Below are 27,112 nucleotides of genomic sequence, written 5' to 3'. Positions count from 1 at the left end.
ACTCCATGCTTAGCGTGGAGCCCGACATAGGGCTCGATCCCACGACCCTGAGATCACGACCTGAGGCGAAACCAAGAGTCGGATGCTTAATCAACTGTGCCACCGAGGGACCCCAATAGGCTATTTTTAAATTAAAGTATGTAGTTATCAGTAAAATATGTTTGCTATTGATATTTGTTTGCCAGGAGATTAAGTTTTAAGGACTTGACATTGAAGTTCAGAAATACTACTAATATCGCTGATCCTGTTACTAACGTTGTGGCTGAGACATTCCGCACCTGTCATAGAAATACTGTTCGCATTTCACTGCAGGTCCAGGGTTCACCAGCACAGTAACATGGACAGATCTTTGTTGACACTTTAATAATACCATGTTTACTTCAGTTTCTTTTCTGTCAGTTGACCACAGGGCAGGAGGATTCATTTGATTTTAGTTTTGACTACCAAAATAATAGCTGTCAGAATCATGGGTTTTGGAAAGTTTTAAAATTACTTCTTTGTAAAGAAGTTGATTGGCGGCACTAATTTTCAAAGCTACAGGTTTGTATAGTTTGGGTACACTCACTTAAGTAGTTATATTTCCCCCGAATCTGTTTCTCGTGGTCTCCTGCATGGTTCTCCCACACACAGTTCCTGAAGACCAGAACCTTAGAAATCATCACAACTACATCCAAGCCATCAGGCCTTAGTTCTGACTCAAGATACAGCCCAAATCTGTCCATTTCTCCAGTTCCACTGCTGCAGGCTTAATCCATGCCTTTGTCTCTCTACACCAAGCTCGTGCAGGCCTTTTTGCTGGACTTCCTCTCTCTAGTCTTACCCACCATAGACGATCCTCCAGACAGAAACCAGAGGGGTTTTTGTTTTAATGTAGATCATATTTGTTTCAAACCCTCCATTGATTTCATGGCCTGATGGCCTGGCCCCTGCATAATTTCTGCCCTCACCACCTCTCTCCTTACTCCCCTTGGGTCTCCTCACTCCCCTGGAGCCATACCCCGTCCTATTTCTGTTCCTTGAATGCACCAGGTTCATTCCTAGAAATCCCAGCAATCACCACTCCCTCCCTTCTTCCACCGCACCTGACACTCTGAGCACCTGACAGGCTGATCACCCTGTTTTATTATTTTCACGCCACTTATCACTCTCTGAATTTATTTTGCTCATTTGTCTGGACATCTTTCCCCAAAATGTGAACAAAGTCTTTGTGTTTTGTTTCACTGGAGAGGTGCTGGCACATAGTAGCTGAAAATACAAATAAACAAAGGAACCAAAGGAAATAATAATTGGAGGTGTTAGCTATTTCGTTTCCTTTTGACTTCTGGGATCATTTTGATACCCGATTATAAACAAGTGAAACTCTGAAGAGAAACCTGTTCAAAGAAACGCTATTAAAGCATATAAAGCCCATGAACTGAAATGTTTAATCCTTGTCTAGTAGGGGATTATCCTGTGATCAGGAAGTAAACTAGTGGACACGTGCAGTAACTGACACTAACATATCGTGATCTAAGTTATTTTTATGTTGTGTATTCGGTCCCCACATGCCTCCTTTAACTCCAAACCAGTATCATTATCAGTACTATCCGCATATTCACACAGTATTTTAGAGCCTGGTGGAGTGCACATCTTTGTCAGGGAGATCTTCTATACCTACCATAGTTGATGAATTATATATAAAATAGAAGAAACTAGGCGCGTCAACGAGCAGCAGCAGCAAGGTCAAAACGGAGGGCATACAAGAACAACTGAAAACCCTCGCATTCTTTACGAGGGACTGAGGATTTCATACTGCTTTGGGATTTAATTCGTGAAGTCCTCTGTCTGGAGTTCTGTTAGCTGGATTTTTAAGTCAGTGATTCTTCCTGCTGTTTCATGAAACAGACCTGTGAGACGAGTACGTAGATCTGTATGAACGAGAACGTGGGTCTGTTTACATGGTGGTTAGGAATGTTTTAACCTAAATAAAAAGAATGTTCTAACTTGCTCTATACAGTTTGTGTTTCTGAGCGTACACGTAAGAGACTGGACTGATTTGATTTCCAGATTGAAGACTATGATATGATAGCCAGCATGATAGGGGCCAAGTGTAAAAAACTCCGAACTCTGGATCTGTGGCGATGTAAGAATATTACGGAGAACGGGATCGCAGAGCTGGCTTCTGGCTGTCCCCTTCTGGAGGAGCTCGACCTTGGCTGGTGCCCTACTCTGCAGAGCAGTACCGGCTGTTTCGCCAGACTGGCCCGCCGGCTCCCAAACTTGCAAAAACTCTTTCTGACAGCGAACAGGTCTGTGTGTGACACAGACATTGAAGAACTGGCGTGTAATTGTACCAGATTACGGCAGCTGGACATACTAGGTAAGGGTATAGTATATACATTTATCTTAAAGCCTGGACATGAAAGCAAATTTCAGACTTTTTGCAAGGAAAAAAAACCCTTCTTGGATGCCATAAAATTTTGTCCTGATAAGACTGCTTGGTTTGAGGAAGTGCAAGATAGGCCAGTTGATACAGAGAATAATAAGTAAAAGAGTAAGGAAAATAACAGACTTGTGTAGTTGAACCTATCAGAAAGCTCTAAATAAACACTAATTCTTGGTCTAGTAAGAAGAGTGAGAATTTATATGAGCTGTGTTCTCCATTTTTATTAAAGACAGAGAAGAAATTAATCCATTTGTATAGTGAATTATACACACAGACACACAAACACACATACATCCGTGAAGCTTCTTGATGTTAAACTTGCGATTAAGGAATATTGCCAAATCTTCATTCCTGATAATTCTAGGTTTTAGGAATAGTTCTACCCCAGGGCAGATCCACTGAAAATCCTTTCCAGTTCTGGGATTCCTTGTGTCCTTAGTGCAGTCCAGCAACTGGGAGCCCTGTGAGTATTACTTCTCACTTTAGCCAGAGGTGCTGGCAACACCAGAGTTATAATTGCCCGTACAGTTGGTACTTTGTGAACTCACACAGCACTTGCACTGTGTTCTCTGGTAATCTATGAGTCTCAGTACATTAGCGCATGAAGTGCTAGTTATAGCCTTTCCTGTTTATTAAACATTCAACAACAGGAAAACCTGAAGATTTTCAGCATCTGAGTTTGTGGTTTCCTTGAAAATGCACAGTCCAGGTTTGTGATACCCTTGTGGATGTTGCTTATGTGGTTGCATATTACTTAAGCTGCTTTAAGGCAGAAATTCTTGCCTAAACCTTTAGGGAGAAATTCTTGCCTGTGGCACGTACACTTTGGGCTAGCTACTTCATCTAGGTTATATTTTCTTTATTCTTCATAGCTCAGGGAAGTGGATATCATTGTCTTTTCATAGAAGGGGGACTGGAGCCCAGCAATTAGTATGTGGCAGAACAGCAGTTCAAATGCCAGGTTTGGGCCCCAGCATAGTGAGTACTGTGTTTCCATCCCACCACAACTGCTTTTCTTGCTTATTTCTTTTCCTTCCCACCCACCTTCCATCTTGAATTAATCTAGACCTTTTATAAGAAAAATATATTTGGGGAAGTTCAAGAAAATGGGAGAGAAAGAGGAAAGGTGGCCAGGGCCTTTAAAATGGAATCACTAATTGCATCAAACTTCCGGGGTTGGTGGTATTGTTGGTTAATGTCTGTCTCACAGCTCTCCCCCTCAAAACCTCATACAATGGAGATGAAGAGTAGTCAGCGTCTGAAAGAGCTGCTAGAGAACCGCAAAAAGAGTCGGTAACACTGGCCGAAAACAAAAGCACAGTTGTGGTGAACAATGGGTTGGTGGTTAGGTGGCCTAACCTTGGCCAATAAATGTATGAATTACTTGACAGAGACGTAAAAGAAAAATAGGTAAGAAGTATAATGGCTTCTTTTTGAAAACATTTGTAACTTTCCTAAACATAAGAGCAAGGAAATATGGAAGGTTCCAGTCTAAGATGGCAACATAGGAAGACCCTGAACTTACCTCCACGGAACACACGTTTATACCTATTTATAGAACAGTTCCTCCTGAGGGAGAACTGAGGGCTGACTGAACAGCTTCTGCACGACCAAAGATAGAGCAGCAAGAAAAACTGAAACAGTAACAAAAGGACCCCCCACCCCTGACAGTGCCAGCAGCAGTGGGGAGGGGGTTACTGAAGGGTGGGGAACGGATCTCTCTGTCCTTGGGCGGAGAAAGAAAGCCTCAGGTAGAAGAGCGACTAGCATATAAAAGAGACAATGCTGGAACTCTGCCAAACTGCACTGGCGCTGGGGGGCTTACTCTCTGGGTCGGAGAGACTAGAGAACAACACGGCTTACGTTCCCACCCCACCTTAAAAGCCTAGACCCCAGCAGGATCTGGACACCAGCGGTTCCGGTCATCACAGTGAACCGGCGACCTCAGTGAGATGAGGGTCCACAAGCCCACACCTTGGGGGTAGTGTTGCTGGAGCATAGAAAATAAGCTGTGGGTTTGTTTTTGTTTTTTGGGATTTTTTTGTCTTGTTTCTGGTTTTGTTTTCATTTTTATCTCTTTTTTTCTTTTCTCATTTTTTCTTTTATTTTTATTATTACTATTATTTTCTTTCTCTAAAAGCCATCATCTAAAAGAGCAATTAGTATATAAAAGAGTTGACGCTTGAACTCCACCACACAGTGGGGGCAGCTGCTAGAATGCTCTTGGAGTGGGCGGGGCTATGGACATGGCCTGCACTCCCCCTCCACCTTGAAAGCACAGACCAGTGTACAGTCTGGGCACCTTAATTGACTTGGTGCCTCAGTGGTCCCTGGGCCCTTAGCCCATACCAGCCCCAGCTGTCCTACCAAGGCGGTCACAAAGTGGTACACACCAGGACACCCCTGGTTAGTTCTCACTACAGCCCCAGCCTTCACACCAACGTGACACAGGCGCAAAACACCCCAAAACAATCCAGGCCCACCCTGCTTTGGCTTCAGATGACTTGCTAGGACACGCACAGTGCAGAGTGCTTCAGACCGTCTTGGCTGACGTCTGCTTCAGATCCAACCACGCTGCTGGGGTGCCTCCTGTGTGGAGCACCCCAGGTACCCAAGGCCCATGCCTGCAGTGATTTCAGCCCAGAACACCCCCTTTATGGAGCACCCCAGAACATTTCCACCCTTGCCGGCCCCAGCTCCAACTGCCCAGCCAGGGCACCTACTCCATGGAACGCCATGGGACAACCCAACTTGCACCCAATTCAGTTTCAGCTGTCCTGCCAGGACATGTTTTGTGAAGAGCCCAGGGACCACATTTTAGCTTTAGTTTTCCTGCCAAGATGCCCCCTGCATGGAATGCCACAGGACCTCCCAGCCTGTCCTCCATCTCAACTACAGCTGCCATTCAGGGCACCCTCTGTGTGGAGAATCCAGGAACACCCCCAGTTTATATCCATTTTTGCTTCAGCCATCCTTCCAAGGTATCCTCTGTGTGTGGAGCCCCGCGTCCCCCTTGCATGCACCCACTTTAGTTTCAACCATCCTGCTAGGGTACCCTCTGTGTAGAGAGCTCAGGAACCTCCTGGCCTGCACACTGCATGAGTTCCAGCCACTCAGCCAGAGCACCCCAGGACACCCTGGCTTGCACCCAGTTCAGCTTCAGCTGTTCTGCTAGGGTGCCCTCAGTGCATAGGACCCTGGGACACCCTGGCCTGCATCCACTTCAGTTTTAGCTATCCTGACAGGGCACTCACTATGTGGAAAGTACCAGGACCCCCCCAGCCCATGCCAGCCACAGCTCCAGCCAGCCAGCAAAAGTTATCAAGCACACAGTCTACATAGAGAATGACCAAATACAAGACCATTCCTTCAAATTTGGGAGAAGTAGCTATTCAGCCTAATCCATAGAAACATAGAAGGTCAAGCAAAATGGGGAGACAAAGGAATATGCTCCAGAAGAAAGAATAAGAAAACAAACAAACAAACCTCAGAAGTAAATGAAACAGGAATAAACAATATGCCTGAGAAAGAATGTGAAGTAATGTTCGTAAAGATCACCAGGCTGGAGAGAAGAGTGGAAGAGGCCTGTGAGACCTTCAGAAGAGATACCGAGCATAAACAAGAACGAGTCGGGGTCGAAGAATACAATAACTGAAGTAGAAAACACACTGGAGGGAATCAGTAGGTTAGCACTCACAGAAGAATTTATCAGAGATCTGGAAGACAGGGTAATGGAAAGCACCCAAAATGAACACTGAAAAGAGAAAAGAATTTTTTAAAATGAGGATGGATGGAGAGATCTCTTGGACAACATCAAGCGCACAAACATTTGCTGTACAGGGGTCCCAGAGGAAGAGAGAGAAAGGGGTAAAAACTTATATGAAGAAGTGATCGCCGAAAACTTCCCTAACCTAGGGAAGGAAATAGACATCCACATCGAAGAGAGTTCCAAACAAGATGAACCCAAGGAGGTCCACACTACAACACATAATAATTAAAATGCCAAAAGTTAATGATAGAGAGAGAATCTTAAAAGCAACAGAGACAAAAAGTTGCTTACAAAGGAGAACCTACAAGACTACCAGCTGATTATTCAGCAGAAACTTTGCAGGCCAGAAGAGAATGACATGATATCTTCAAAGCGCTGCAAGGAAAACACCTATAACCCAGAATACTCTACTCAGAAGGGTTGTCATTCAAATTTGAGGGAGAGATAGAGTTTCCCAGACAAACAAAAAATAAAGGAGTTCATCACCACTAAGCCAGACTTAAAAGAAACGTTAAACGGACTTCTTTAATGGAAAACAAAAGGCCATAATTAGACATAAGAAAATTATGAATAAAAAGATGTAAACTAGGATAACATATTCATAAAACATGACAAAAAAGAAAAGGTTTTTTTTCTTTTTCTGTTTTGTTTTTAGAGTGTGTTTGAACTTGAAGATCATGAAATTAATATAGACTGCTGTATACTTAGGATGCTATTTCTGAACCTCATGGTAACCACAAACCCAAACCTGTAATAGATACACAAAAAGTAAAAGGAAAGAAAATCAAACATAACACTATTGACACTCATCAATCATAAGGAAAGAGAGCAAAAGAAGGAAGGAGCAGATGAGAACCACAAAAACAACCAGAAAACAAATAAAATGACAATAAGTACATGCCTATCAATAATTACTTTAAATGTAAATGGCCAGAATGCTCCAATCAAAAGACATAGGTTGGCAGAATGGATGAAAAAACAACAACAACAAAAAAAAAACAATAACAGACTCATCTTTATGCTGACTACAAGAGACTCACCTCAGACCTAAAGACACATACACTGAAAGTGATGGGATGGAGAAACATTCACCATGCAAATGGAAGTGAAAAAAAAAAAAAAAAGGAGAGGGTAGCAATACTTATATCAGACAAAATAGACTTTAAAACAATGACTGTAACAAGAGACAAGGGCATCACAATGAGAAAGGGATCAGCCCAACAAGAAGTTGTAATACTTGTAAATACCTCTGCACCCAACACTCGAGCACCTAAATACAGAGAGCAAATATTAGTGGACATAAAGAGAGAAATTGATGGTAATAAAGCAATAGTAGCAGACTTTAACGTTCCACTTACATCATTGTATAGATCGTCCAGGCAGAAAGTCAACAAGGAAACAATGTCTTTGAATGACACGTTGGGCTAGATAGATATATAGAGAACATTCCATCTGAAAACAACAGAATACAATTTTTTTTTTTGATTGCACATGGAACATTCTTCAGAACAGATCACATATTAGGCCACAAAACAAGCCTCAATAAATTTGAGAAGATTAAAGTCATACCATGCATCTTTTCCAATCACAATGGTATGAAGCTAGAAATAAATCACAAGGGAGAAAAAAAGCTAGAAAAGACAAAGACACCTGAAGACTAAACAGCATGATGCTGAACAACCAATGAATGGGTCAATGAAGCAATCAAAAGAATTTTTAAAAAATGGAGGTAAAGGAAAATGAAAATGTAATGATCCAAAATCTTTGGGACACAAATGCAATTTTAAGGGAAATATAGAGTGATACAGGCCTACCTCAAGAAACAAGAGAAATCTCAAATAATCTAACCTTACACCTAAAGGAACTAGCAAAAGAAGAACAAACAAAACCCAAAGTGAGTAGAAGAAATAGAAGAAAGATCAGAGCAGAAATAAATGATATAGAGACCAAAAAAAAAAAAAATCAATGAAACCAAGAGCTGATCTTTGAAAAGATAAATCAATAAACCCATAGCCAGACTGATCAAATATGAACAAGAAAGAACTCAAATAAAATCAGAAATAAAAGAGAAGTAACAACTGACACAACAGAAATACAAAGAATTATAAGAGAGTACTGTGAAAACTTATATGCCAACAAACTGGACAACCGAGAAGAAATGGATAAATTCCTAGAAGCACATAGTCTTCCAAAACTGAACCAGGACAAAATAGAAAATCTGAACGCACCAATTACAAATAACAAAATCGAATTGGTAATAAAAAAATTTTTAAAAACTACCAAAAAGTCCAGGATCAGAGACCACAAAGAAGACTATGGGCCAGTGTCCCTGATGAACGTAGTTGCAAAAATCCTTAACAGAATATTAGCAAACCGCCTGCAACAGTACATTAAAAAGTTCATTCACCATGACCAAGTGGGATATACTCCAGGGATGTAAGGATGGCTCAGTTATTTGCAGATCAATCAATGTGTGATACATCACATCAACAAAACAAAGGATAAAAATCATATTATCTCAATAGATGCAGAAAAAGCATTTGACAAAATTCAACATTCATTCATGATAAAAACTCTCAACAAAGTGGAATGAACTTACCTCAGCGTAATAGTAATAGTTAAATGGGGAACATCTCTCAATGTAATAAAGGCCAATATGAAAAACCCACAGCTAACATCATATGCAATGGTGAAAAACTGAGAGATTTTCCTCTGAGATCAGGAAGAAGACAAGGGTGTCCACTCTCACCACATTTATTCAGCATAGTACTGGAAGTCCTGGCCATAGCAATCAGATAAGAAATAACAGGCATCCATATTGGTAAAGAAGTTTATTTGGACTATTTGCAGATGACATGATCCTATACATAGAAAATCCTAAAGATTACACAAAAAAACTACTAAAAGTAATACATGAATTCAGTAAAGCTGCAGGATATGAAATTAGTACCCAGAAATGAGTAACAAGTCTATACACCAATTATGAAGTAGCAGAAAAAAAATTAAGAAACAACACCATTGACAATTGCACCATAAAGAATAAAACACCTAGGAATAAACTTAACAAAAATGGTGAAAGAACTGCACGTGAAAACTATAAAACACTGATGGAAGAAATTGAAGGTGACACAAATAAATGGAAAGATATTCCATGCTCGTGAATTGGAAGACTTAATATTATTAAAATGTCCATATTTCCGAAGTCAATCTAGATTCAGTGCAATCCCTTTCAAAATACAAAGAGCATTTTTCACAAAACTAGAACAAATAATATGTTTTTTAAAGATTTTATTTATTTATTTATTTATTTATTTATTTATTTATTTATTTATTTATTTGACAGAGAGACAGCCAGCGAGAGAGGGAACACAAGCAGGGGGAGTGGGAGAGGAAGAAGCAGGCTTCCAACGGAGGAGCCTGATGTGGGGCTCAATCCCAGGACCTTGGGATCACGCCCTGGGCCGAAGGCAGACGCGTAACAACTGAGCCACCCAGGCGCCCCTAGAACAAATAATATTAAAATTTGTATGGAACCACAAAAACCCTCAAATAGCTAAAGCAATCTTGAGAAAGAGCAAAGCTGAAGGTATCACAATTCCAGATTTCAAGATACACTACAAAGCCGTAATAATCAAAACAGTATGGTACTGGCACAAAAATAGACACATAGATCAATGAAACAGAATAGAGAGCCCAGAAATAAACCCACGATTATATAGTCGATTAATTTACAACAAAAGAGACAAGATTATACTATGGGAAGAAGTCTCTTCAACAAACGGTGCTGGGAAAACTGGATGGTTACATGTAAAAGAATAAAACTGGACCACCTTTTAACACCCTACAGAAAAATAAACCCAAGTGGATTAAAGACCCAAATGTGAAACCTGAAATCACAAAAATCCTAGAAGAGACCACAGGCAGTAATTTCTCTAACATCAGCTGTCGCAATATTTTTCTAAATATGCCTCCTAAAGCAAGGGAAACAAAAAAATAAACTGTTGGAACTCCATCAAAATAAAAAGCTTTTGCACAGCAGAATAACCCATCAACAAACCAAAAAGATAACCTACTGAATGGGAGAAGATATTTGTAAATGATATATCCCATAAGGGGTTAATATCCAAAATATATAAAGAACTTAGTATCAAAAAATACAATGAAAAAATGGGTAGAGGACCTGAATAGACATTTTTCCAAAGAAGACATACAGATAGCCAATAGACACATGGGAAGTGTTCAGCATCAGTAATCGTCAGGGAAATGCAAATGAAAACCACAATGAGATACCACCTTCCACTTACTAGAATGACTAAAATCAAAAACACAAGAAATAAATGTTGGCGAGGATGTGGAGATAAAGGAACCCTCGTGCACTGTTGGTGGGAATGTAAACTGTGTGCAGCCACTGTGGGAAACAGTATGGAGGTGCCTCAGAAAATGAAAAATAGAATTACCATGTATGTTCCAGTAATTCCACTGCTGGGTGTTTACTCAAAGAAAACAAAACCACAAATTCAAAAAGATAATATGCACCCCTATGTTTATGTGGCATTATTTACTGTAGCCAAGATATGGAAGCAACCTATGTGTCTATCAATAAAAAATGGATGAGGAAAATGTGGTATATAGATATACAGTGGAATATCACGCAGCCCTTAAAAAGGATGAGATTGTGCCATTATGACAACATGGAAGGTATTATGCTAAGTGACATGTCACACTAAGAAAGAGAAATAACATTATTTCTCTCATAAATGGAATCTTAAAAAAAAAGCAGTAACAAATGAATAAACAAACAAAAAGCAGAATCAGACCTGTAGAGAACAAACTGATGGTTGCCGGAGGAGAGTGGTAGAGGGAATGGGCAAATGGGTGAAGGGGAGTGGGAGGTACAGGGTTCTAGTTATGCAGTGAATAAGTCACGGGAATAAAAGGCACAGCACAGGCAATATAGTCAGTGCTGTTTAGCGCTGCATGGTGACAGATGGTAGCCACAGTAGTGGTGAGCATAGCATAATGTTCAGACTTGTTGAATCACTGCTACTGTACCTGCAGTTACTGTAACATTGTGTGTCGACTACACTCAGAAAAGAAGAGCAAGGAAGTATCCTTATTAGGCCAAAACAAATTATAGGTGGAAGAGGGCCAACATGCAGATGATAGAACATCTTATTTCGAATACAAAGAACACAGAAAAAGTATCAATAATAATAATTAATGTTAACAGCAATGTTACTGTATGCTTTATACTGTTGTGAGCATATATTAGCTGATTTAACCCTCCCAACAACTGTATGAGGTAGATTATAGCCACAGAAGTGGAAATGGGCTGAAACAAGTTACGTGATTTGCCCAGGGTCTCATGGCTAGTAAGGAAATTTGAATTTGAATCAGAGGCTATGCTCCTAAACCACCATGCTGTATTTTCATTTTTATTGTTGTTTTATGGTTTCCTTTTATCCTTAAGTGTTTGAATCCACTAAAAAAAAAAAAAAGTTTCTTAGTTAAACCCCAAGCTAACAGTGATTATTTTGTCATTTTGTGATTGGCACATGTGAACATTAAGTGGCATACCTTCTTCAAAAGCTAAGTAAGATACAGTCCCTACCTTCAGAGAGTTTATAACCTGGCAAAAAAAAAAAGGGGGGGTGGGGTAAAACAATATATAAATAACTTAAATGCAAGCCAGAAGCAAGTCCATTTTGTAGCTCAAAGTAAAGAGAGTACATATGATTAGACAAATAAGAAAAAGTTTAATTAAAAAGGTTAATAGGTATTTGAAAGGTATCCTTGAAAAGTGAATAGGAAATAGGGGGAAGAGAGCATTTTAAGCAGAATGAATAGCATGAAACAAAAGCATCAGAGTTAAAAATACAGAGTATCTTCAGAGAATAGACAATCTAATTTGACTTAGAACGTTAGTATAATGGAGGCTTTCACAGAGAGTTTTGAACACCGGCATGAGGAATCTGCACAGAATTAAATAAGGAAGAGCTATTACCAGGTTTTAATTCAGGGCATAAGTGATATATTTAGAGCTTTTTAGGGATATTAATCTAGAAACAGGTGGTAGGTGAATTGGAGAGGGAGGAGATCAAAATCAGGGAGATTAGCTGCAGTAAACCATCTAATAAGGGTCTAAACGGGGGTGATGGTATTGGGAAATTAAACACCAGCCTTCATTCTTTCATGTATTACGTACTTAGTGAGCGTATACTGTGTCAGGCATTGTTGCCAACACTGGAGACGGGTCGGTGAGCAAGATAGACGCGGCCCAGCCCGGAAGGAGCGAGCCGACTGGGAACATAGCTGTGTCAGGAGTGGGTAAGAAAACAAAAGCACATGGTGTCTCCAAGCATAACACAGGGCGCCCTAGCCAAGGTCAATTTTCAGTCTCCCAACTGCCTGCCCTGACATTCTCTTAGGCTTTTAGGAACTTCTAATTTATCAGGAAACTCAGATTCTAATGACCAAATAGAAAATGGGTGTGTGAAAAACACTACATGGCCAGGTGTCTCAGCTGAGGTTCTCGGAGCTTGTATAACGGAAACCACGCACTAGCATATGCAGAAGGGAAAGAAAAGGGTGATGGAGATAGAGGTGGCTCTCTGAGGTCCACAGGTAGGAGCTCTATGATCAGACCCCAGGAGAGACGAGAAAACCATCAAAAAGCAAGAAAGCTGTTTTTTCTTTTTTCTTTCTTTTCCCATCCTTCGTGCTCAGGCACCGGCCCCCTGCCCCCTCGGCCCCTGTACACTCAGAGATACTCATGTCTGCTTCTCCCTTTGGCTGTGCCTTGTTCTTTTCTTGTCATGCTGGCCATCTCTGTCTTTCTAGGTACACATGGCTAAATAGGACAGCCCCAGCCAGTTTTTCGTGTCTTTAGTTTGAGAGATCTGTGGACACTGAAGGCTTTACTGAGTTCCCATTCTAAATTCCCAGGAGAATCTGGGGGCCGGCCACAGTCAAGATAACAGTATAGTTGCCACTTCTGGAGCCCATGGCAGGGAGGAGAGTCGAAAGGATTTCTCAGGGAAAAAGGCATAGGTTAACTTTATAGTCCCCATCACAATAGGTTTGTATATGTGATGGGATTGTGATTATTTTTTCTCCCTAGAAAACCTGCAGTTAAAGCAAGGTTTGTTTTACAACAGATGATATCTTAAAGCCTAATGATCTTTGGTATTTAGTGAGTACCTGCTACATAGCAGGTGCTTTTCGTAATGTATGTAATTGAGCCTCTATCTGAATGTCCCGTAGTGTCTTCACATTGAATGTGGGCTACGCAGTACTCAGCGTCCATCATCCGAATTCAAGTAATGCCGTTTTATACCCACCACTTACTGTAAACTTACCAAATTGTACTTTAGTTATTTGTTTTCAACTTCGGTGAGTGAGTTCCTTCCGGCAGATGCGGGTCTTACCCGTCTTTGCATCTCCGGTGCCTGACACAGAAGGTTCTGCAGGGTGATTGCTCAGTACTTGTACTGCATGGAGTATGAGGTGGAATTACTGTACACATCGCTGTCTGATTTGACCCATGGGTTGAGGAAAACTTGGGTGACGAAAACAGGAAAGTCTGGAGGAGCTGACTGGAAGGGGTAGGAGGTAGGAATGAAGACAGTGGGTAGAGTATTGACAAAATCCAGGTCCTAGATACCAAAGTGGCTCAGAGAATTCAGCTTGTATTATTTACGGGATTATTGCAGTATGTCTTTTGTTTAAAGAAATACTTTTACTTTTTAAAAGGCAATTTATTTTAAGTGCATTTTAAATAATAAATAGGAAAGGGGCTCTTTGTCAGGACATTATATAAATATTATATTTATGGTGTTTTGTTTTGTTTTAACAGGAACAAGAATGGTAAGTCCAGCATCCTTAAGAAAACTTCTGGAATCTTGTAAAGATCTTTCCTTGCTTGATGTGTCCTTCTGTTCACAGATTGATAATAGAGCTGTGCTAGAACTCACTGTGAGCTTTCCGAAAGTGTTCATAAAAAAGAGCTTCACGCAGTGACTTAATATGTGTTCTATAATAAAGTCAATGCGCTTTTGTAGGGTTTTATTTTAGGGTTGGTTTTGTTTAGTTCTTATAATGGTGGGAATGTCTTAATGTTCCATTAAGGCATTTGTAGATTTTGAAGAAAAATATGAAATTGTCCATTCAATCAAGTAAAAATGTAAACAAGTGTTTTCATAAAATATTGCAAGCACTTTTCTTGAAGAGTATGTGAGTGGCTCACATTATTTTTACCTTATGTTAATCAGTAATATTATTCTTTAGTCAGTAATTACATGTGTAATAAAAGAGTAATATGGACACCTTTTAACTTATTTTTAAAGGAACATGTTGAGCCAGAAAGTGTCATGATATTTAAAAATAAAATTAATTTTTCACACCTCCATGTCAGGATGTCTTATTAATAAGCCTTATGACCTGGCCAGTGTTTTGTTTGGGTATATACAGAATTTCCAGAGTTAGTTGGAGAAACTCGTCATGCTGTGGTTATTTTTTAAGCTGATACATTAACTCTTCGACCTGAAAATTTTAGTTTTTCCATGTTTCTTCCGACATATTTATCTGTTTTACTAGTGGGTAATACCAGTATAAAAATATGAGCATAATCAAGAACGGAGGTAAACCACTAAAGAAAGTAGCTTTCCAACTGTTAAGCAGGTGCCTTAAAATTTTGCCAGAGGAAAAGGTTTAAGACTTCTGAAATATCTGCAGATTTCATTCATATATTTTTTTCCTGTGGCCTAGCACCTTAAACAACTAGAAATCTGTTACAGTGGAGGAAAAACAAACAACATTGTTTGTTAAATAGTGAATTGATTTAATTCTGCTGCTAAGAAAGTAAACAAAATATTCGGCGGCATGAAAAGACAAGGCTGTTTTGAGTAGCAAACTAATCCGTAAGTGTATGGGGTAACAAAATTTATTTTCCCACATAGAGCAAAATGTTAAATTCCAACTTCTGCACATCCTAGAATAATCCTGTAGAACTCTGCTGTCCAGTATGGCAGCCACTAGCCATGTGTGGCTATTTATTTCATCGTAGTTAACTGAAATGTAATTAAAAATTCCATACCTCAGTTGTGTGGGCCACATCTCCAGTGTTCGGTAGTCACCTGAGGCTAGTGGTTATCACATCGGACAGCATTACTCTAGATTTTCTTGTAGTCATTTAAGCAAAAGCACATTCAGCTAAAAAATTAGCGTGATTAATGTATGTCTCTAGGCAATTTTTGAGGGTATTCTCAACAGTACATATATGAAAGCACTTTTCCCCCCAAAGTAGTTTAGTGAATTTATGCATGTGACAAATATTAGGCATTCAATAAATATTTTTTGAATAAGAATATATTATTGAGGCCATATAATACGTCAAACTTTAAAAAGTAAAGGTTATAAATTATTACTAGTGGTAGTACTGTGCTTATTCTTTTATAGAATATAAAGAATGTAATATTGTGACATGTGAAATATTAAAATAGTAATACAGTCTCCTCCACATAAACCATCTGTATGAGGAGTGCTGTCATGCGTATGACCCATTCTCTCTTCCTTTTCATGGCGGAGGCAAGGGGAGTTGGGAAAGGGCTGGGTTGACCTATATTTTTACCTTCACGCACTTGGATTTTCTTTTCACTCACTTGGATTTTCTTTTCACTCACAAGTGGATGTAAACATTTTAAATGTTTTATCCGGTGGAACTTTTAGGAGGATGAGATTTATAAATTGACTACCAACTGGGTGAAGTGGTACTTTTATCTTAAATTAGCAGCTGGCATGGAGTCAGTGCTTACTTCGTGCCAGACACTGTCTGTGTGCTCTGCGCTTCCTAAGTCACTGGATCTTCACAACAGCGCTCGAACATAGATACCATTACTTACTCCCACTTACAGTGGAGGAAACTGAGGCAAAGAAAGACTAAAGAACTTACGTCCACATCGCTGCTAGTGGCAGAGCCATTATACACGCCTCGGACATCTGGCTTTAGAGGCACTGCCTTCAACCTACGTTTTAAGTGTCTGTGGTGGCTTCTGATTCTAGAGCACTGGTCAGCATGCGTTTTCTGTGACGGACTACGAGGCAAAATTGAGATTCTTGTATGGGTATTATATAATGATAGATTGAATTTTTATTGACACAATTAAAAACATAGTAATTGAGAACAATTTTTTTGTGATACGGTTTTCTACTAACAAGAAGAATGACATACTCTGGGGAGGATAATATTTCACTTAGTTGGGATTTCAAAGTTACTGTTTCCTGTCATCAAAATTGATTATAAGTATTCATCTGTTAATGCGGATCTCTACTATGATTTTACATATTTTGTCTTTGGAAATATCTTTGCATGCAGGTAAGTATTGCCAAGTACATACGTTAATCCATGAGAACATTGTCACTGGGCGTATTTATCGCTTGGAAGGCATTGATCGAATTCTGTTGGATTCTTTCTTCTCTTGGTGGTTTCCTTGTAGCATGCTACCACCCTGCAGACGAATCACTTCCGGTTGAAGGTTGTGTGGAGTCCGCAACCGCACAATCTTGAACGGATTTGAAGAAATGGAAATGTCCTTTACGTTTGCATCAGGGTCCCAAAAAAACTGCTGGACCTACGGCAGCAGCCCAATGTGTGCTGCCGATCCGTGTGAGAATGGAGGAGCCGCTTCTTGTCTTACCTTTCGATAGCACAGGAAATCAGGAAAGCTGCTCGGTGTAACGTTGTGATTCCGATGACGCTCGCTGTCGTCAGAATTACGTCAGTGTATGTTTCGCATAGGAACACCGTTTTGCCGGCTCCACCTCCAGAGCTTCTGATTCAGCAGAATTTGACGCTGCTTCTCTGAGGGCCACCCTTTGAAAAGCACTACTCCAGAATGCTCTTGGAGTCCGGAGAAGCCTGTTCCTGAATCCCACATACAGTGGGGATAACTGTTCCCATTGTTTTGCAGGGTTTCAGTTGGGGGTGGAATCATTACAGAAAAGGATCAAGTCTGCACCAAGAGCTACAGTCCAAAGCCATTCGGTGTTCTGTCATAGCGCTTGAGGGTATTTCTTCTGGTCCAGAAAGATGGCAATAACCGTTCTGAACTCAAAAGCTCAGGATGAAAGTAGCACTGGCAAGCCGACAGACTGCAGTGTGGGGGGACAGATCGGGACATTCAGCTTCTGTACCTGGCAGGTGACAGCTGCGGATGGTTCAGTGACGTTCCCTGCTGAGAGCACTAGCTCAGGAACGCAAGGTCGGGTCCCGCGTACTCCACAAAGAGCTGCCGTAAATAATACAGTAAATAACCATAGTCATTTGTATGTGTTTTCGACCCTTGACATTTTAAAACAAGTTTTCTGAATTTGACCAACTAAGCCTTTTTTTGCTCCCACATATTTGGACCATCAAATGTAACACATCTTAGCGGATTCTACTTCAGTTTGCCCCAAAGTCCTATTTCCTTAACTTCTGAGGAAAGACTCGTGCCTGTAGCTGCTCCACACAGGCTATGTGGAGAAACTCACTCTCTCTCAGTCACTTCCTCCGCAGCACGGACTTAGCCGATAAACGAGAATGAGGCAGTCGCAGTACATTTGTTGACTCGGCGAGAGCCAGGGAAACCGACTCGGAATCACATGACTTGTTTTTTTTATTGACTGTTGATGTTGTTCCCAACGTTCTCAATTCTTTGAGCCACTGTTCTTGCCAAAAGCCTAATTAAATAGTCTAAGCAAGTTTACTTTGGACACTTTTCTGTAGCTGATGAATCAAAAACAATTTAATTAACTCACCATTGATAAAAGGCTTTTCTTGCAAGGCTAACAAATGAACCACTCAGATGCTTACTTTGGCTGCAGCTTTATTTTCAATTTTTTTTTCATTTTTAAAAAGAAATTCTGTAATGAGTAATGCGTTACTTGTTTCAAGCTTCCTAATTTTTCTGGCCACTGTGATGAGTACTTCATCTGATAATTCCATTGTATGTATAGTCTTCTTCCAGCACAGCTCCAGTGTCATTGCGTGGTAAACACAACGCTCTGTCATCGACTGTGGTAACAAAATTGTCTATACTGCACTGTGCCTTACACACAGGAAACTTGGAGTCCATATTTCTTTTTTTCCTTTTCCTTTTTGTTCTGGCATCATGGGTATCCACTGGTAATAAAACATCGTGGTATGGCAATATGTGTGGCATTCAGAATGCGGAGAGTTACAATTGCATCTCTGACATTCGTAATATGTATGCTGAGAGCACCGGAGGTCTCTGCCGCGGCCACTCACCACTTCCACCGGGGTGCGGAAGCAACCATAGACAGCGCATAAATGAATATGGCCACATTCCAATAAAATTCTATTTGCTTATGGACACTGGAAGTTTAATTTCATATAATTTTCATGTGTCAAAAAATGCTCTTTTTCCTTTGATTTTTTTTTTTTTTTTTTTTTTTTTTTTACCATTAGAAAAATGTTAAAGCCATTTTCAAGTGGAGGTCTGAATTTGGCTGGTGGACCAAATCTTTGACCCTTTTTCTAGGATATTCCCAAATCATTGCTAAGCTCAGGTTTGCTCATTCCCAATTTTATACACCACCCTCAAACCTGTTCTCAGCCTTTATCTTTCTCATTTTACCATTTAGATGTTAATATGATGAATTGTTTTTATTGACTTAGAAAAAACAAAATTTTTTACCATAAGAGAGAATTTTGGGTTTTTTCTTTTTTATTAAGGTATATTTGGCAACTAAGAATTGTTTAAATTTAAGGTATACAATCTGATTATTTGATATACATATACATTGTGAAATCATTACCACCTTCAAGCTAAGTAATGTATCTCTCTTTAGATAGTTACCACCTTTTTTTTTTTTTTTGGTGGTGACAATTGAGCACATTTCAAAGTACACAATAAGTATTGTCAACTATAGTCACATTGTTGTACATTAGATCTCCAAAACCTAGTCATCTTGCATAACCAAAAACCTCGTACCTTTTAACCAACATCATTTCCTCTTCCCCTAGTCCCTGGTAACCATTATACTCTACTTCTATGAATTTGTCTATTTTAGATTCCTCACATAAGTGAGATCACGCAGTGTTTCTCTTTCTGTGTCTGGTTTATTTTACTCAGCACAGTGTTCTCCAGGTGCCTCCAAGTTGTTGCAAATTGCAGTATTTCCTTCTTTTCAAGGCTGAATACTATTCCATATTATATGTGTGTGTTAATATATGTTATGATATAAATCATATATATATAAAAATCATACACACACACACACACACACACCCTACATTTTCTTTATTCATCTACATTCAACTTAGGTTGTTTCCATATCTTGCCTATTGTGAAAATGTGGAAATGATTGTGGGAGTGCAGATCTCTCTTCGAGATCCTGATTTCATTTTCTTGGGATATATACCCAGAAGTGGGTTTGCTGGGTCATACGGTAGTTCTATTTTTAATTTTTTGAGAAACCACAATACTGTTTTTCATAATGGCTGTACCAATTTACATTCCCACCAGCAGTGTGTAAAGGTTCCCTTAATGAGAGAAAATATGCAGACTATCCATTAAAATTTGAAGCCACATGACCCATCGTTATTAGTATTGTCAACTGACTTAAGTTTGTTAATATTTATTAGCATTTTGGTAAGATAAATTATCTTCCCAGTGGCTAGTAATAGATTAAAATACATCCCTAACTCTGTGAGCATAAGCAAAGGAACCTCTTAATTTAAACTGCCCTGAAATAAGACCCTAAAAATACACAAAATATAGAAAAACATTTAGACAGTTAATATTTTTCCTTTTTTGGGGGGTGATTAATTTTGAGCCAATATGTAGCAAAGAAAAAGTGATTTTTTTAAAGAAGTGTTTTTATTCTTGGTGTTTCCCAGGAATTAACTAAAGACTGGAAACTCATAAGTATAGTAATACTAACAAGGAGATATAAAACCAAATAAAAATTTCATTTGGTTGCCATGTAAATTAATAATGAATGTTTGACTTTTCATTTTTTACTTTATGGTTTTAAAGGACACCTATTTCTGACACAGTAATTTTCATTTTCAAAGCCATTTATCACACATTTTTCAGTGCTATATCTAGTTTCCTCCTCTCTTAGCACATTTAATACTAAATTAATACTTCAGAAGAACTTTTCTTTTTAGCCATTCTGAAAATTTTGTCAGTGACCCTTAACAGAATGTTAGCTCTTGCTAAAAAACTATTCTAGCCGCTGTGATTTTATCCTTGCAGCCTAGTTCTCTAGCAGTACACTAATGTCAATAACCAAATGAGATGATGATTGACAATAGCTACAAGTCAAAAGGGAAAAGATAAATTACTTTAATCAGAGACCATGATTTATTATCTATATTTTATAAATGTGGATAGAGGCCAAGATTTTTCCTTTGGCACAGCAGAAAGTGTATTTAAGATTTTTGCCTATAAGTCTGAATTTTGGGCTTAAATTTTTGTACATAGGAATACTATTAATGGTTTATTACGTTTTGAAAGGAAAAGGTAATTATGTTGAAATTGACATTTTCAGAGGAAGGAAGATTTTTATCAGTGTATTTGGCAACGTAAATTGGTGCGGTCTCAACTATAAATGTTTAAGGAAACATGTAGAAGCACAGCAGTCACAGGATCAGATAAATTGAGTAGATTACACCAAAGATACAACAGCTCTTTCTGTTACAAATGAGAATCTGTACAGACGACTAACTGAGATGTTTTAAATGTTATTTGTATAAAAATGCTGTTCAATGTCTAACGATTTTTATTGTTTGTATTATTCTGTACTTCAGAATAATAAGATAAGCTTGAGTATCTCATTAGCTCACTTTCAAAACTGATCATTTCAGGACACTGCTGGAAGGTTTGGGTAAATAGGTTTGTGTCACAGCCTCTATGAAATTAGACGAGGGTAAGCCTGGTAGATGAACCATCATCTATGTGCTAAACACTCACACTCCATCCTCGTGTTATGAAATGACATCAGCTCATTTTAAACTCTAAAATTACACGAGTCTGCAATTCAACTGCAGACTGCATTCACACTGTTATTTACTTCTCTCTCCTTTCTCAGTAATTCCCCCAAATAAGATTTAGTTACTTAAAGTTTGTTACTTAAACCAGAGTTTGACACAGGGTTTTCCTGCATTTACGTATAAGGTATCATGTACTGTGGCATTTGCTTTTGTAAAAGCCAATCTCTTCATTACTAATTAGCCCCCAGGTTTTGTGGTTCTCGTTGCACCCGGACTGTTTTTGGTGAGAGCTATCATGGAAAGAACAGCACAAGATAAGACACATTCATCCATCCACGTAGTCAACGATATATATGGACAACAAATATATGTGCAGATCTCTGTGTTAGGCACATATTAGGGTGGGGTGGACCAGGTTTACAGAACGCATAGAAATAATCACAGAGTACTTTTCACAAGTGGTTATGTGCCAAGAGACAAACCTATGGTGAAATAAGCATGGGATACCATGGATTCAGCACAGTTAGGCAGATTTCTTTACTACTGAGCTTCAGAACCTGCAATAAATACCTAATGGACGCTGTGAAGGTGAGATGAGGTAAGGTTTGTAACGTTTCCCAAGTTTCTGTGGACTATTTGTGAACATTTCTTGGAAACTATAGTTTCTCAGGGCACAGGTTAGAAAGTGCTGCTAAGCAGTACTTTTATAAGGTGTCTTATAAAAGTAATTCAGTACAGGGGTGCCTTGGTGACCCAGTTGGTTAAGCTCCCAACTCTTGATTTCGGCTCACGTCATGATCTCATGGTTGTGGGATGGAGCCCAGCGTGAGGCTCTGTGCTCAGGGGGGAGTCTGCTTGAGATTCTCTCTCCCTCTGCCCCTCCCCCCACTCGCATGCTTTCTCTCTCTCAAAATAAATAAAATCTTTTTTAAGATAAGTATTCGCTACAGTAACTTTTAATATACTTCCTCAAGATCATGCATTATAATTTATTTCTAATAAAAATGTTTTAAATTTATTATTTAAGAGAACGATTTAGGAAGTTGACAAATACTTTGGTGATGTAATTAAAAAAAAATTCTGAGCATGATTACTTTTAATTTTGGCCCATGATTTCTAAGTCCTTTTTTCTTCCTATATTAGATTTTTAGAATATGTTTTGGTATCCTAAAATTTTGTGAACATGAATGTTGGTCTAGTCACTAGGAATGCCTAAAGGAACTGCTGCTGTACCATCTGAGGAATTTCAATATTTGTATGTAGGATTTCACTGTTATGTTCCTTTACTTAATATTTATGTGTTGTACTAGTCCACAAACTATTCTAATCATCAACTGTGGAGTAATAGAAAAAGAAATTTGAGATTAACTTCTGATCAGTGACCACTTAAAAATGTTGAATGTGTAGTATTTTTTTTAAAGTTACAGTAACAATTCAGAACTAGCACCTGTTTTGCTGAAGGCTATGAATGAAAGAAGTTGGTAATTTATTACAAGACCATTTCTTCCCAAAGAGATACTTTCTGTGAACCCTACTGTATGTGTAGTTATATATACATATGTATATGTGTATATACATTTACAAATGTGTATATACATATACATTTCAGTCTCAGGTGTTTAATTGATTTTGTTAATTTTTTTTTAGTGGGAACTTATGCTTCTGCAATGCCTTCTATAGAATATTTATAAATTGCTACGATTACAAAAGCAGAAGATCGAAAATTATTAATACCAACACAGACCGGGGCATACCGTTGTTCTTCTTTGAGATGTTTTTGCTCACAGATACCCCAAATAAAGAATTGGTAGTGTTGATGCCCTGTTTCCTTTACTTAAAAGTCCTAAAAACAATGCCACCCAGTAAGACCTAAAATAAATATCCATATGTCATTATAATCAGAAATATTTGTAAAATTGAGAGATCTTAAAATGTGTTTCTAGCCTATGTTTCCCTAGCATCTGTCCACAGTGTGCCTGACCACGTGTAGCTACACAGAAAAGAGAGAAAATATTAGACTATTCGACAACTGTTCTGCTTCTGTCCTCCAAAACATCTTCTGATTCCCCATCTAGAGACCCTCCTTATGGAAGTCAGGGGTCTCACGTCCTGCTCTCGGTTCGTCAGTTTGACGGTGGCCCAGAGTCTGCGCGGAAGGGCGTTCCCGGAGCATCACGAGGCCCGACTGCTCGGCGCCTGCGGTCCTAACCCTCTGCAACCAGCCGCTAGCTTCGGTTTTAACTCGGTAGCCGCCAATCCTCCCTCAGAAATCAAATGAGGCCATCTATTTTTTGATGTTTTGAACATTAAAGGACCAAATGTAAAAGAAGGTGACTTTTTAAGCCTTTTGCTAAATGTTTAACCACCCACTCTCTGGTGGGGGGGGGGAGCCCTGATTTGTCGTGCTTTCCAATTTTTGTCATGTAAATACTCCCAGGGTGACTGATTCCAAGCTTTCAGTGTGAAGTCACTCAATGCTGAGCTGGGATGAGATACACACTGTCCTTTTAAGTTGATGTGAACGGCCCCAGCTCACTGCCGCCGGATGAAAAACAGGCATCAGAAGCTATGGCTACTTTTCCCGCAGCGGTGGTATCAGCTGTGGTCAAGTAGTCCGTCCAAATCAATGAAATTCTTCCTTGCCACTGACTACCTTGAAAGAATAAAGTTCAAATAAATTTTCCTAAGCTATTATCAAATCATCCCTAGGAGAATTAAGAATACTAAGAAGAGGGGCACCTGGGTGGCACAGCGGTTAAGCGTCTGCCTTCAGCTCAGGGCGTGATCTGGACGTTATGGGATCGAGCCCCACATCAGGCTCCTCTGCTATGAGCCTGCTTCTTCCTCTCCCACTCCCCTGCTTGTGTTCCCTCTCTCGCTGGCTGTCTCTATCTCTGTCGAATAAATAATAAAATCTTAAAAAACAAAAAGAAAAAAAGAATACTAAGAAGAAAAACTTTGCAAAATCTTACAAGGAGAAGCAAAATATTTTTGCTGATGTAAATCTGACATCAGTCATGTAAATTGATAGAGCATTGTGTGTTTGTGGGATAATAATTTAAAAAAATATTCCCCCATATTTCCTTGGCTTTGAAAATTATATCCCCAGATATATTGTGACATTTCCTTTCTGCATGTTGGTGCAATTTTACATTATGAAATTGTCATGGAGATTCATTACACCTATTTTCCAAACACAAATGACCATAACTCAAATATGTACCTATCATATACTGAACTCTAAACTGCACAAAAACCTTCTATCACTATTGTATATGCAGGCACACTGATAAGATATGTACACATTTTTATCACAGAGATGCTTGGACCCTCCGAATTTTTCCTTTTGATATCTTTCTATCTCAGGTACCAGATTTTTGGTCCAGATTTGGAAGCATTTATGTATTAGCCTTTACCAGGCTACAGTGAATAACAACTTCAAAAGTATAAGTGGCTTCCAAAAACATCTATTTCTCACTCATGTGGCACGTTAGCTACTGTGGGTTGGTTGTCATAGCTGTCCTCCAGGACGTGGTTCAGGGTCATGTCTGCTCCATCCAGGACCCAGGCTGAAAGAGAAGACCCTAACTGGGATATGCCCTTCTAGTGGCAAAGGGCATTGATGGAAGAGAACTGGCAACAATGTGAAATGCATCTCAGAGTGTCCAAGTGGATATACTGCACATTACGTCTGCTCACATTCTGTTGGCCAAAGCAAGGCATGTGGCCAAGCCCAGGCATCGGGCAACAAGACTACGCTCCTTCCAGGGAACCATGATTAAGTCATAGCCAAAGGTATTGGGACCAACTAATTCTGAACAATAATACCCCAGGTACCACAATTTCCCACAAAATTGAGTTCCCTATAAGTAACCAAAGTATGTCAAAATAATATAAAAGGAAGTACCATCTTAATTTTTTAAAAAGGAACGTATGATACATTGGTTTAGGTTCAGAATTTTTAGAAGGATCCCCACTCTTTGTATTTCATCCTGTGGAAAATAAAAAGACTACCCCATATATCACTATCACCTAATTCGGTAGGAAATACAAAAGACGGTGAACTCATTGAAGTGACCCTAGCTAACTGCTGGTGTAGTCGTGGAAACATTGGAAGGGAAGCAGGAGTCCTGAGGAATCCACAGTCCGGGGTGTGCTTCTTGTGGCTGTTACTTAGCTCTTCGGCCTCTCAATTTCCTCATGTGTAAAATAAGAAAGTTGTTTCACAAGCTTCCTAAGGTCATTCTTACTATAACGCTCTCATTCTAATGCTTTTTTATTGTCATCTAATTAACAAAGCATATCCTTCTGCAATTTTTATTATAGTTTAACTCGTTGTTTTTCCTAGAATTATGGCAGAGCAATGGAATCTTAATTTTCTTTTATTCATATCCCACCCTATTGAAAAAGGGATTTGAGATAAAGTAATAGAGTACAACTCTCCCTGTTTTTAATCCTAATATTCAAACTGATATTCTTCCATTACTCGGAGATTTGCAGGTTTAAACATCATTATATGTAAGAATTATCTGGGAGCTTGTTTAAATGTAAATTTCCAGCCCCCCAAACCCTGGAGATTCGAAGCCTAGACAGAACCCAGAAAACTACATTTCTACAAACACCCCAGGTGTCCAACCTAGTTTAAGCAGTACAGACTCCATAAATTATATTGATGACAATAATAATAATAATAATAATGATAATCACCCCATATACTGGGATACTACATACTATAATAACTTAAAATTAGTTAATACCATGCTTCTCAATTATATATTCCTTATTTGGTTGTATTTTGTCTTCGTGAATTTAACTTTTTAAATTTTTATTTATTTATTTTTAAAGATTTTATCTATTTGGCAGAGAGAGAGAGTGAGAGAGGGAACACAAGCAGGGGGAGCGGGAGAGGGAGAAGCAGGCTGCCCGCTGAACAGGGAACCCAATGCAGGACTGGGATCATGACCTGAGCCGAAGGCAGATGCTTAATGACTGAGCCACCCAGACGCCCCTTAACTTTCTTTTTAAAAAACCATATTTAGTATATTAGACCTCAGTAAGTGATGGAATTATGTTCATATATAAATTTTAGAAACATGGAAACCAAATATCTGAATATTCTTTTGAAGTGAATGTGCTTTGATTAGTATTAGATTCTCCAAATCCATAGGGTAGAGCCAGCTCAGACCGAAATACTACAGAATTACATCGACTGTTAGATGATGACTTCCAGTCTCCCTGCTTCCCCCCTTGTTTCCTCACAGTCTATATCCACAAACTGCTTTTGAAGCATACCCACATCATGTCATTTCTCTGCTGAAAACCCTCTAGAATAAAAACCAAAACCCTTATCCTTTAGGGTCTTATCTCCCCAACTGCCGCCCTCGCCTCTGCACCTGCTCCTTGCTGCAATGCTCTTCCCCGAGTATCTTCACCGTTCCAGGGCTCACTTTCCCTCGGGGCTCCACCCAAATACCGCCTGCGCGAAGAGGCCCTTATTGACAACCTGATAAAGTAGGATGTTCTCTCCCACCCATCAATCACGGGCCTTTGTACCTACGTTTTTGTTTAGAGCACTTATGACTATTTGACATACTCTGTGTTGGTTTATAGCCTCCCCTCTATAATGCGTATCTCAGTAAGAACAAGGGCTTTGTTCTGTTCACTGCTCGGTCTCCTGGGAGTGAGAATAATACCTGGCACCGAGTACATACTCAGTAAGTATTTGCATCGTTGAACACATTTGGGAGATGATACACAGTGTGGCCCGTCTCCGGTCTAAGGCAAGACCATTAAGATCCAAGTTTTATAAAACAGGCAATGTTGTTAAAAGCGGTTTTATTTTCTCTTAATTTCCCATCTATTTTGGAAGTCATTTTAATTCATTACTTTTAGATTTATCATCCCTTTTGCAAACTCTCTT

The 27,112-nt window shown here is 39.3% G+C and overlaps 1 protein-coding gene across 3 annotated transcripts in view; it reads left to right on the top strand.

Moving 5' to 3' along the window:
• FBXL4 (F-box and leucine rich repeat protein 4) overlaps positions 1 to 14,595 on the top strand; it is an 85,148-nt gene extending 70,553 nt beyond the window's left edge. For all 3 annotated transcript variants that reach the window (XM_045807025.2, XM_045807023.2, XM_087865333.1), the window contains 2 exons: positions 2,047 to 2,359; positions 14,050 to 14,595. In XM_045807025.2, the coding sequence (XP_045662981.1) occupies positions 2,047 to 2,359; positions 14,050 to 14,213 (477 nt within the window). In that variant the 3' untranslated portion in view covers positions 14,214 to 14,595. The remainder of the gene's footprint in view (positions 1 to 2,046; positions 2,360 to 14,049) is intronic.
• The last annotated feature ends 12,517 nt before the right edge of the window (positions 14,596 to 27,112 follow it).

Source organism: Ursus americanus, chromosome 11 (genome assembly GCF_024610735.1).
Source record: "Ursus americanus isolate L20-20 chromosome 11, mUrsAme1.1.p, whole genome shotgun sequence".
Classification (NCBI taxonomy): Eukaryota; Metazoa; Chordata; class Mammalia; order Carnivora; family Ursidae; genus Ursus; species Ursus americanus.
Note: the sequence above shows the minus strand (reverse complement) of the source record. Positions and strands in the feature narration are given on the sequence as shown.